This window comes from Dermacentor albipictus, chromosome 1 (assembly GCF_038994185.2).
Source record: "Dermacentor albipictus isolate Rhodes 1998 colony chromosome 1, USDA_Dalb.pri_finalv2, whole genome shotgun sequence".
Lineage (NCBI taxonomy): Eukaryota > Metazoa > Arthropoda > Arachnida > Ixodida > Ixodidae > Dermacentor > Dermacentor albipictus.
The window spans coordinates 430,758,404-430,770,937 of NC_091821.1; the positions used below are offsets into that span (position 1 = coordinate 430,758,404).

Genomic DNA, 12,534 nt, shown 5'->3' on the forward strand with positions numbered 1-12,534 from the left:
CTCCGCTGTTTGTGGCGACCAGAAAAGGTCACAAGCCCACGCAGCCACTATCATGCTGGCAGTACCTGGCGGCCAAGAAAGAAATGACTGCCGTTTCGGTTGCCAAGGCAATCAATCACGTGTGTGGCTAGCGGTTCAAGCCTGGCACAAGTCCTACTGTGAGAACTCACGCGATTCTTCGGTGCTGGTAACCTGAACAGCGATAGGTGCTAGGCTTCAACCATTTAAGAACAGTAAAAAACAAAAATGCGTTCTTTTTAACGACCGCTATAATAAGATGATCTTTAGCTTCCGGTTATGCGTGGTGCTATTGTTTGACACCTGCGTGATGACTTCGATTGGATGGGTGTAAGCGCTGCTGGCATTCACCGAAGGCAAACATGCCTTCAATTTCTTCGAGTACATGATCAAGATGATTTTCCTCAAGCTCATGGGCCTCACACGCTTTGTGAACATCGCTGACGTTCACCACCACTGATGTTCCTGGCTTGTCGTATACACTCATTCTTCATCTTTTCATGGTAACATGACTGATATTTGTGATGCTTTCCAGTGAGTCTGCTTCTTTTTCAGGCATGTCGTAGATGCAGGGAGCAGCTTCTGGATGCAGTCCAGTTTTTATTTTCAGTTGGTCCAAGATTACTTCCCCTCTAAGCTCATCGTAGTATTTCATCATGTTGCTTGTGAAGTGCTTCTCGCAGACGTAATTTCTTGATGTGAGCTGACAGCCGTCCCCAGGAATTGCCGCAGCCCATGCATGCTTGCAGATGTTCAGGCAAATTCGGAGCCTTGAAAATGCTCACATTTTCCCTGCAAGACTTGTACCTCCTTTGTAGTTTTTAACGAAACGGCTGCATCCCACCTTAGGCTAGCAAACTCTAAAGAAGGGCATTTGTGCGTAGCGGTGCTGTTAGTATTACGACCCTCTAACAGACACCGACAAGAACTGTTGCTGTTTGACTTAAGGGGACACAAATACAGTGTTATGGCGTGCCCGCTGAAGCGAACGTCTGTGTCGTCTGCTTTGAGTGGAAAACACGTGTGCCGCTGAAGAGCACGCGCCCAAGCTGCCCACACAGGTGTCTGCATTCTTTTTTTCTTTCACTGCAGCTTGCATAACGCGCAGCAAAGCACTGCCACTGCATGTGCAACCGTCGGCACATGCCTTTTTTGTGACTTTATCTGGTCGCCCGCACTGACGGGAGTTTCAACTTTCGTCATATTCTTCCTTCATGATATACTTTAAGCTCACCTACTACAAGCCCCTTCTGATAATTATTGAGATAGAATGCTCCCCTAAGCATTATAACTCCTAGTGTATGACCAAAATTTCCCAGTGGGCCTGGTGAGAGGCCTTTTAGAAGGTTTTAATGGCATGCTGTCTTTCAAGTGCAATTGTTCCATTTACACAGTTGTACTTTGTTGTCCGGATTTTGTCTTGTGGTTTTTCCATGTATGCGACCCTTGAAAGTGTGTTTGTGCTCACCATGCCAGGTGCCACGACTGAATCCCGAGTTCGAGGGCTACAGCCGCTTTCGGGCTATTGGCTTAGACCGGGTGCGGGACGAAGCATTCCGCTGCACCCAGTCATCAGTGATAGGTGCAGTGGGTGCCCTGGTGGATCTGCTTGACTGCTGCGATCGCTCAGGTCCTAACGTTGCCCGACAGGTTAGCATTGCATGCTGTATTGATTATAACATTGATGCGCGGAAGCTCTTTGACAACTTTCTTTGACACTGAACTGCCTTTTCTTACCTGATGCGTCAGCTCAGTGGCTATGGTGTTTCGCTGCTGAGGTCAAAGTCGTGGAGCCCACTGCTATGGTGTCTTTCATAGCCACAACATTGCTTTGGGACGTATACCTATGAACAAATTAAGCCTACTGTGTTGGAGGGAAAGCTCTATGATGCAGTACCAGTAAAAAAAGGCAAGATCTACATCTTGGAGCCCAAGGCATGTCATGCTATCTTTTTTACCGCGAAGCTGTTACAGCGAAGCAACTCCCCATACGTTGGCCGATCCCAAAGATAGTGCAATGCCAGGCCGACCCGCAGCAGAGGTAAAGCAGGCGTTAAGCACTCCCCATACGCGGCCCTATCCCGAAGATAGTGAAATGCCTGGCCGAACCGCGGCGGAGGCGAAGCAAGCGTTGAGCACTCCCCATACGCGGGCCTATCCCGAAGATAGTGCAATGCCTGGCCGACCCGTGGCGGAAGTGAAACAGACGTTAAGCACTCCACATACGTAGGCTGATCCCAAAGATAGTGCCATGCCAGGCCGACCTGCGGCGGAGTTGAAGCAGGTGTGAAGCACTCCCCATACATGGACCGATCCTGAATATAGTGCAATGCCGGGCCGACCGGCGGTGGAGGTGCAGTTCGCCATTAAGAGGCCTACATGCACACAGCTTCGCCGGTCATCCTTCTTCACAGAGGGGAAGGGCACTGAGTTTTTTTAATATTGCACGCAGCACTATTCTTGGCATTATTGCGGGGGGACTCAAAGCATCATAAAACGAATCAGCTGTATTGTGGCCAACCACATCTGCTGGCAACTTATTCCGCTGGTCTATGGTTCTCTGAAAAATTTAGTATGTAAAAAGATCTGTCCTGGAGGTTTGAGGCCAGACCTGAAATTTGTGGTCCATAGTGAAGGCAGGTATTGCACAGGCTGAATTTATTTATTTATTTATTTATTTAAAATACCTTACAGGCCCCATGGGGGCATTGTGTAAGGGGGGTTACAGAGTAAGCATCCTTCTAATGTGGTACACAAAAGTTACACCTCAATACAGTCCTCATCAACAATACTACCAAGATTAAAACATGAAACAGGAACAACTGAAGTAATGAAAGGCCACAAAGGTACACTTAAGGAAATAACATGAGTAAAACGTAATGTAAGGCATTAATACTAGAAAGTAAAATACACAAAAGATGAACATATCAGGGAGTACAATTCTTGAAGTGATATTCAGGGAAAAAGACGCAGAAAAGCAATAATATATACAAGGCATACAAGTGAACACACGACACAGCATAAAATAGCAATTCACAAGAGGGAGATAGCAACGTATCAAAAAAAAATATCACAGGATGTTCGAAGCAGATTGCAAAGTGTACGAAAAAAGATAAAGTGATTTGTAAGTGCTATTTTGAAAAATGCTCGTGTAGGAGATGACGAAATTTTTCTTGATCTGACTCGGAAGCAATGTGCTCAGGTAGATTGTTTTACAAGCGAATGGCCGTAGGGAGTGCGGATAAGTTAAAAGCATGTGTCGTACCGTACATGCGCGCGAAATTTAAGTGGTTATTATTGCCAGGCCGAAGCATTGCATTAATTCCTGTTTCTTTGTTGTAAATTGAATAAAACAGTTTAAATTGGAAGATTTTGCCTTCTTTGACTTGGCAAGCACCACTTACATCATCATCATTTATATCTTGCATCAAATAATTTTTATGAGCATTTTGGGAACTAAAATGTGCAACTAGCGTCCCCCCTACCATTCATAGCTTTGCAGTGTATAACGACTGGCATATTTACTTGAAGCGACGTCTAAGTCAAGACGTTGAAAACAATTCTGTCCATATAAGCGAGGTGCAACCAATTGAGTCACCTTTAGGAAAGCATTTGAATACTGACTGTAGAGAATGTGGGTCAGGTGGTTAACTGAGAGGAACAGACCTGTATAATTCCAACCAGTTTTTCCAGCTGGGTATTATTAAGGAAAGAGGCCAACTGGACAGCGAGCGTATATGAAGGCATTCTTTCTAAACTTATTTTGCAACCTTTTTCGAACTGCTGTGGCAGAAGTGTGCTGTACAAATCTGAGGCATTGTGGGAAAAATAAAATGACAGCTGATGTACATGTGGATAAAAATTATGACCAAGTGTCTGATTTGACCACACTTAGTGAGAAAGAGCTTCATGCCATGTGTGCTGATGCCTTTCCTAGCCATCTTCAGTGTTCAGGTTTCTAGGTACCTGGTTAATGAAGAATGAATGCAGAATTAATTTGGCGACAAGCTGATGAGACTGGCGAGTTCATTTGTCCAGCTATGTATCCAAACTATGCGTTTGGCAGGCATCCTCAGATCATGAACCGCAGGTTGATATTATCCCTCAAGAGAAAAGTGTATAACAGCTGTGTCTTACCAGTGCTCACCTACGGGGTAGAAACCTGGAGGCTCACGAAAAGGATTCTACTTAAATTGAGGATTACACAACGAGCTACGGAAAGAAGAACGATAGATGTAACGTTAAGGGGGATAAGAAGAGAGCAGATTGGGTGAGAGAATGAACGTGAGGTAATGACATCTTAGTTGAAATCAAGAAAAAGAAATGAGCATGGGCAGGACATGTAATGAGGAGGGAAGATAACCGATGGTTATTAAGGGTTACGGACTGGATTACAAGGGTAGCGAAGTGTAGCAGGGTGCGGCAGAAAGTTAGGTGGGTGGATGAGAGTAAGAAGTTTGCAGGGCCAACATGGCCACAATGAGCACATGACTGGGGTATTTGAAGTATGGGAGAGGCCCTTGCCCTGCAGTGGGCGTAGCCAGGCTGATGATGATGATGTATGATGTATCCAAACTACGTTGACTTTGTATACGCAGCTTCTCCTCCCCCCCCCTTCCTTCTGGTAGTAAAGCTACTATAGTGACCTAGGAATTCAGTATGTGAATTAATAGTCTGTTTGCTTCATTTGGTTGCAAATAATAAAAAAAAAAATCTGGCCCCTCAGTTGCTCTTATTCTTCTGTCACATAAAAGCTTTTGTCAATCAGACTACTCGTAGAAGGTAATGTTTATGAAAACTTCACTAAATTATTGCAAAAAGATCTACCTCTGTGTGCATTTCATGGAAAATTTGGCTTTTTTCAGTGTTGATGTATGGTGGGAGATCATAGACTGATAAAACCCTCCTAAATGCTATTGCGTTACATCTCTTTCAGGTGATGACATAAAAGTAATTGGTCCCTTTGTTTTCTTTTTTTTTTTACACCTCCGTGCCAGGCGGTTGCTGAGCGCACGGGGGCAGCCTTGGCCCACCTGGGCCGGGCATTCGAGTCGCTGTCAGAAGAGCGTCGCCGCTTTGTGCTGAAGCGTGTTGCACCCGACCAGCGGCGGCTACTTGACGGGCTTCGTCCAACTAGTGCCAGTGTTGGTGGCGGGGATGGTGAGCAGTCGACTGAGTTCCTATTTGGGCCGCGGCTGCGGGACCGTGCTGCCAAGCGGTCTGAGCTCGTCAGTCTTCTCCATTTCCTGCGTGCCCGGGGCCGCCAGCTCCAGGAACAATACCAGCAGCAGAACGGCAATGGACAGCGGGGCAGCAGGCGGCGGGCTTCAAGGCGGCGGCCCAGGACGCATTTTGGGGCCCCTATCAGGCGTAAGCAGAGGCCGAAGGCAACTTGGGTTGCAATGGGGGCTTGTTGGTATGCCATCAAAATAGTCGTGTAGTGCAAAAGGGATGAGGACATGAGAAGAGCATGTGAACACGTTTGGGAACACATGTTCATGAACACACAAGCAGCATGTCTGCATGTTCATGGGCACTTCTCATGTTTTCGTGTTTATGCTACACTAGTACCCTCAAGCCTCGATACAACAAACTATTAAATGTAATTAGGGTCCTTCATCATTGGGTAAAACACAATGCTTCCCCAACTGTTGCACACCAACCAAGTTTTATGAAAGTTGGGTTAAACCCGATTCGAAGTTTCGAGTCTCCTTTTCTAGGCACGACCATGACTGCACATGGCTGTCAGCGCGGTTGAGCCCGTGCATGTGCCCTGTTTTAGAAGTATTCTGCTGTGTACAAAGAGTGGGTGGGCCGAGATGGTGTGGCATCATGTGCACTGATTTACCGTACATTTAGTACTGGAAGTAGCGAAATCTCGGGTTTTGGAGACACGTTGAAACAAGAGGCAGGCGAAGCATTTGCTCCCCACTGCCAGTGCTTTTCAGGATAGTGTCGTCCTACTGCAGGATCAGGAACAGTACTAAAGAGGTGGCGTAGAGGTAGAGCATCCGTCTCACGTGCAAGAGGACCGTGGTTCGAATCCCGGTGCCGTGCAATTTTCCACCGGATTAAAAAAAAAAATACGCATGTCGATAAAATTGCACACACAAGGCCTGGAGTGCGACCTGATCCCGGTGACCAGAACCAGTAACGCACTCCCTCACCAGAGCAGGATTGGCCACCCTGGTGCAGTACTTGGCCACAACCTCCTATACGAATACAACAATCAAACCCCGGCCCTCAGTTCCCAGCAGCTGCGAAGCAACTGACCATGGCAGAGGTCAGACCTGTGATGCAGCAGAGGGTGCTAAGAATCCCTGGACCTGGGCAGGCCATCATTGGAGTCTGAACCTGGCAACATTTAACGCTAGAACGTTATATAGTGAGGCGAGTTTAGCAGTGCTATTGTAGGAATTAAGAGGGCAGTAAATGGGATATAATAGGGCTCAGTGAAGTTAGGAGGCCAAAAGAAGCATATACAGTGCTAAAAAGTGGGCACGTCCTGTGCTACCGGGGCTTAGCGGAGAGACGAGAACTAGGAATTGGATTTCTGATTAATAAGAATATAGCTGGTAACATACAGGAATTCTATAGCATTAATGAGAGGGTGGCAAGTCTTGTTATAAAACTTAATAAGAGGTACAAAATGAAGGTTGTACAGGCCTACGCCCCTACATCCAGTCATGAGGACCAAGAAGTTGAAAGCGTCTATGAAGGCGTGGAATCGGCGATGGGTAAAGTAAAAACAAAATGCACTATACTGATGGGCGACTTCAATGCCAAGGTCGGCAAGAGGCAGGCTGGAGACAAGTCAGTGGGGGAATATGGCACAGGCACTAGGAATAGCAGGGGAGGGTTAGTAGTAGAGTTTGCGGAACAGAATAATATGCGCATAATGAATACCTTCTTACGCGAGCGGGATAGCCAAAAGTGGACGTGGAGCAGCCCGAACGGCGAGACTAGAAATGAAATAAACTTCATACTCTGCGCGAACCCTGGCATCATAGAAGATGTGAACGTGCTCGGCAAGGTGCGCTGCAGTGACCATAGGATGGTAAGAACTCGAGTTAGCCTTGACCTGAGGAGGGAACGGAAGAAACTGGTACATAAGAAGCCGATCAATGAGTTAGCAGTAAGATGGAAAATAGAGAAATTCCAGATCAAGCTACAGAACACGTATTTGGCTTTAACTCGGGAAGAGGACCTTAGTGTTGAAGCAATGAACGACAATCTTGTGGGCATCATTAAGGAGTGTGCAATAGAAGTTGGTGGTAACTCCGTTAGATAGGATACCAGTAAGCTATCGCAGGAGACGAAAGATCTGATCAAGAAACGCCAATGTATGAAAGCCTCTAACCCTACAGCTAGAATAAAAGTTGCAGAAATTTCGAAGTTAATCAACAAGCGTAAGACAGCTGACATAAGGAAGTATAATATGGATAGAATTGAACATGCTCTCAGGAACGGACGAAGACTAAAAGCAGTGAAGAAGAAACTAGGAATTGGCAAGAATCGGATGTATGCGTCAAGAGACAAAGCCGGCAAGATCATTACTAATATGAATGAGATAGTTTAAGTGGCAGAGGAGTTCTACAGAGATTTATACAGCACCAGTGGCACCAACGATGATAATGTGAGAGAGAATAGTTTGGAGGAATTCAAAATCCCACAAGTAATGCCGGAAGAAGTAAAAAAAGCCTTGGGAGCTATACAAAGGGGGAAGGCAGCTGGGGAGGATCAGGTAACAGCAGATTTGTTGCAGTATGGTGGGCAGATTGTTCTAGAGAAAGTGGCCACCCTGTCTATGCAATGCCTCATGACCTCAAGCGTACTGGAATCTTGGAAGAACGCTAACATAATCCATAAGAAAGGGGACGCCAAAGACTTGAAAAATTATAGACCGATCAGCTTACTGTCCGTTGCCTATAAACTATTTACTAAGGTAATTGCAAATAGAATCGGGAACACCTTAGACTTCTGTCAAGCAAAAAACCAGGCAGGATTCCGTAAAGTCTACTCAACAATAAACCATATTCACACTATCAATCAGGTGATAGAGAAATGTGCGGAATAGCATAACGAACCCTTATGTATAGCTTTCATTGATTACGAGAAAGCGTTTGATTCTGTCGAAACCTAAGCAGTCATGGAGGCACTACAGAATCGGGGTGTAGATGAGCCGTATGTAAAAATACTGAAAGATATCTATAGCGGCTCCACAGCCACCGTAGCCCTCCATAAAGAAAGCAACAAAATCCCAATGAAGAAAGGTGTCAGGCAGGGAGATACGATCTCTCCAATGCTATTCACAGCGTGTTTACAGGAGGTATTCAGAGACCTGGATTGGGAAGAATTGGGGTCAAGAGTTAATGGAGAATACCTTAGTAATTTGCGATTCGCCTTGCTTAGTAACTCAGGGGACCAATTGCAATGCATGCTCAATGCTGCTGGAGAGGCAAAGCAGAAGAGTGGGTCTAAAAATTAATCTGCAGAAAACTGAAGTAATGTTTAACAGTCTCGGAAGAGAACAGTAATTTACAATAGGTGGCGAGGCACTGGAAGGGGTAAGGGAATACATCTACTTAGGGCAGGTAGTGACCGTTGATCCGGATCATGAGACGGAAATAATCAGAAGAATAAGAATGGGCTGGGCTGCGTTTGGCAGGCATTCTCAGATTATGAACAGCAGGTTGCCATTATCCCTCAAGAGAAAAGTGTATAACAGCTGTGTCTTACCAGTACTCACCTACGGGGCAGAAACCTGGTGGCTTACGAAAACGGTTCTACTTAAATTGAGGATGACGCATCGAGCTATGGAAAGAAGAATGATAGGTGTAATGTTAAGGAATAAGAAAAGAGCAGATTGGGTGAGGGAACAAACGCGAGTTAATGACATCTTAGTTGAAATCAAGAAAAAGAAATGGGCATGGGCAGGACATGTAATGAGGAGGGAAGATAACCGATGGTCATTAAAGGTTACGGACTGGATTCCAAGGGAAGGGAAGCGTAGCATGGGGTGGCAGAAAGTTAGGTGGGCGGATGAGGTTAAGAAGTTTGCAGGGATGACATGGCCACAATTAGTATATGACTGGGGTAGTTGGAGAAGTATGGGAGAGGCCTTTGCCCTGCAGTGGGCGCAACCAGGCTGATGATGAGGATGACTGCAGGGGCTAGTCAAACTCAACAAAATTAATTTTCTCATTCAAACGTGCTTTTTTTGATTTCCCAATAATCTGGGAAAACTTGCAGTTCCTCCATGTAAGGAAACGCCATCAGAGACTGTACTTATTTGCATAAAGGGTAGGATTTCAATGTAACAAAGAAAATTGCCGATTTTACCGACTTTGCTATATCACCATTTAACTGTATATCGTAATATTGTTACGGGGATGTTGGTAGTATAGACAGACTGCATTTACAATATATATACAAGCAGAGTCAATGTGGTTGAGATGGCTGACCAGCAACAACACGCTGCAGCCAGCATCTCCGATCTTCATCCTTTCTCTTCTTTTATCCTTCCGTAACAATATTAATCATATAGTATTAATATTATATGTGCGTTCTTTTCGCTAAAAGGAATGTAGACACCAAATTTATAGGCTAAGTTGACTATAGCATAAGCTTTGCATGCTTACAAGGAAAGCTTTCGTGAAGTATGACTGACAGCAGATGACTAAAAGGTAATTTATTTCAATTTTGATGTCTCTAAATTAAACATGGCTCTCTCCTCCAGACTTGTCACGATAGACATAATGAAAATGTCATTGGTAAGGAAAATAGTGTGACCCTAAAGGGACACTGGTGGCGATGAATTTTGAAAGTGGCTGCAGGTGTGTTTGCTGAAACACTGCTGGGAGACGCAAGGGTGGTTCTGCCACGCGAGTACACGTGAACGTGGGTGCGCCTGTGAAATTGAGCTGACGACAGGTGAGGTTGTAGCAGGAACTCCGTGAACTCCGTGACATCGGGTACTTGAGTGACATTGTCACTCAAAGTATATACACTCCTACTGGCAAGAATGTTGAAATCTGCAATTCTGCGATGGAAATCATTTTGCATTAAATTACTTGGGAGCCGATCGTGCATATGCTGGCTGCCGTTAGGGTCCCCTAGATGTTGTGTATGACACAAGAGTAAAAAATTATCACTGGAGGGTTCGGTGTCTGCGCTTCTTTGATGCTCAAGTGAAAACTGGGAAATATATACAGTTAAACCCCGATATAACAAAGTAGGTAAAATTGGCAATTTGCTTCATTATATCGAAGTTCTATTGTATTGAAATTCGCCCTTTTATGCAAATAAGTACTGTCGCTGATAAGTTTTTCTTATACTGAAAAGGGCCAGAGGATTTTCCGAATTATTGGGCAGTCGAAGAAAGCAAATTTGACCGAGAAAATAATTTATTTTGATGAATTTAGGAGCCAGCGACGAATGATAGGGTTTCATGCCACGTCGACAATATCTTCACGTAGGTGGTACGAATTAAGCGAAGCCAGCCATGCTATCGCATGCGCTCCGCTCTCGTGGCTGACAGTGTTGCTGGCACTGGGACGACGCCATCATGAAAAGCGGCAGCAGCGGGGAGCAAATGTTTCGTCTGCCACACGCTCCAACAGGTCAACAAAACTCGAGATTATGCAACCTTCAATACTGGCTATACAGATTACATGGTGCTATGCCGTCTTGGCATGCCGACTCTTTGCACATGCGGCAGATTGCCTCTAACTAAAGCAGAGTGCATAGCTGCATATGCACTCAGCCGCACTTAGTTATGTGCAGCCACTACCGAGACGTGTTCCAGAAATCGCGACGCGTGCCAACTGCCTCCCCTTGCCTTACCTCTCTCATACACTTGATTGCGTTACTGTGAGCATGTTCCCCTCCCTCTTTTTCCATTTGATCACACTTGGAGGTGGCATTCATGCCTGAAGCCACCACCTTTCTTACCCTTGCGCATTTTCACTTGCACCCGAGCACAAAGTGCGCAGGGCGCAATAGGATGTTATGGCACTTGGACTTTATACGGAACATGATGTGGCTTCACTGTGGTGGTCGTGTCCGGCGTTATTTGAGAGGTGCATTTGCAAGCAGCTGCTTGTAATTCAGTCATTTGACCATCTGCTTTCGCAGAAGTTTCCATTTATTGTCTCAGCATTCCTTTGCTGCGGAAGTGAAATTTTGTCATTTTTAAATTGCATACAAACACTGTTATATTGAGGTTCTGATTAGATGTTGTTCTATGGACAAGACGTTATGAAAAGTTAAATACTTCGTTATATAGGAAACCTTATTATATTGAAGTTTGTTATATCGAGGTTTAACTGTTTAGTGCCTGCTGACCTTAAGTGAACAAAAGCTTGTTGCAGTTTTAGTAGTTGCGTTTGCATATATATGAAACTGGCACATCACATCTTCTGTACGTCGTAGTATTACCAGTGTGTAAAGTTCAGTCCGTATATTTTTTATAAACATTCGATGGCTATACTATATAAAATTTCCTGTGCATGAGAGGATGTGTTTGCAGGTACCTTAACTAGACGGTGCCACCATATCCAGCAAGGCGCGATTGCATGTCGACTCATAGCGAGAACTGAACTTTTCCCTGACTAGATGTAACCAACACAGCTTTGTTAAATACGAGAAACCTTCATTAAGGCTAAAGCCTTAGACAGTTCATGAGACAATAATTGACTGTTCAGCGTTATGGCACTAAAATTCAATGGCACTAAAATTGGGAGTCGAACCCTCGGAATTTGGTGGAAGTCGAACGCATGACCTTTGGTATTAATTACGGCAAAGTTAATTAAGGTACAGTTCGTTAAGCTAAAGTTCATTAAGGCACTTGAAACCACAACCTTTGGTGAGAGTCGGGCCCACGACCTGTGGTGTTAATTAAGGTAGGGTTGATTAAGGCACTCGTACCCGCAACCTTTGGTAGGAGTCAAACCCACTTGGAGGTATGGGCAAACCAGCCACATCTCCAAGTTGGCTTCCAATTGATGTTGTGAAGGTTGAGAGTTGAACCCACTACCTTTGATGTTAATGAAGGTGAAGTTGATTAAGGCACTCAAACCTGTGGCACAACATGGAGTTATGGGCAAACCAGCCATATCTCCAAGTTGGATTCCAATTGACATTGGGAAGGACGAGAGTTGAACCCACTACCTATGGTGTTAAGAGGAAGATTTAACTCGGGCCCAACTACAACGTGGCCTATTCAAATACATTTAAAACGCAGAAATGATTTTCTGAGATAACTTCTGTGCCGATTTTAGCAAAATTTGTTACATTTGAGAAAGTTAAATTCTAGTGGCTGTTCGTAGCGGAATTTCGATTTAGGGCCTGAATTTTGTCAAGAATTTTCAAAAATTTGGAAGGTCAAGAAACTAAAAGCACGAAGTTTACAGATTAATAGCTCTGCATCAAGAACAGATATCGCGGTTCTGTAAACGACATCCATTAAATAAATTAAAGCAGACAGATCCGATATGCCAATTTACCTATATCTTG

The 12,534-nt window shown here is 44.8% G+C and overlaps 1 protein-coding gene across 3 annotated transcripts in view; it reads left to right on the top strand.

The window, feature by feature from the left end:
• LOC135908581 (uncharacterized) overlaps window positions 1–12,534 on the top strand; it is a 38,535-nt gene that overhangs the window by 20,552 nt on the left and 5,449 nt on the right. For all 3 annotated transcript variants that reach the window (XM_065440417.2, XM_065440409.2, XM_065440404.1), the window contains 2 exons: window positions 1,495–1,668; window positions 5,016–5,388. In XM_065440417.2, coding sequence (XP_065296489.1) covers window positions 1,495–1,668; window positions 5,016–5,388 — 547 coding nt within the window. The remainder of the gene's footprint in view (window positions 1–1,494; window positions 1,669–5,015; window positions 5,389–12,534) is intronic.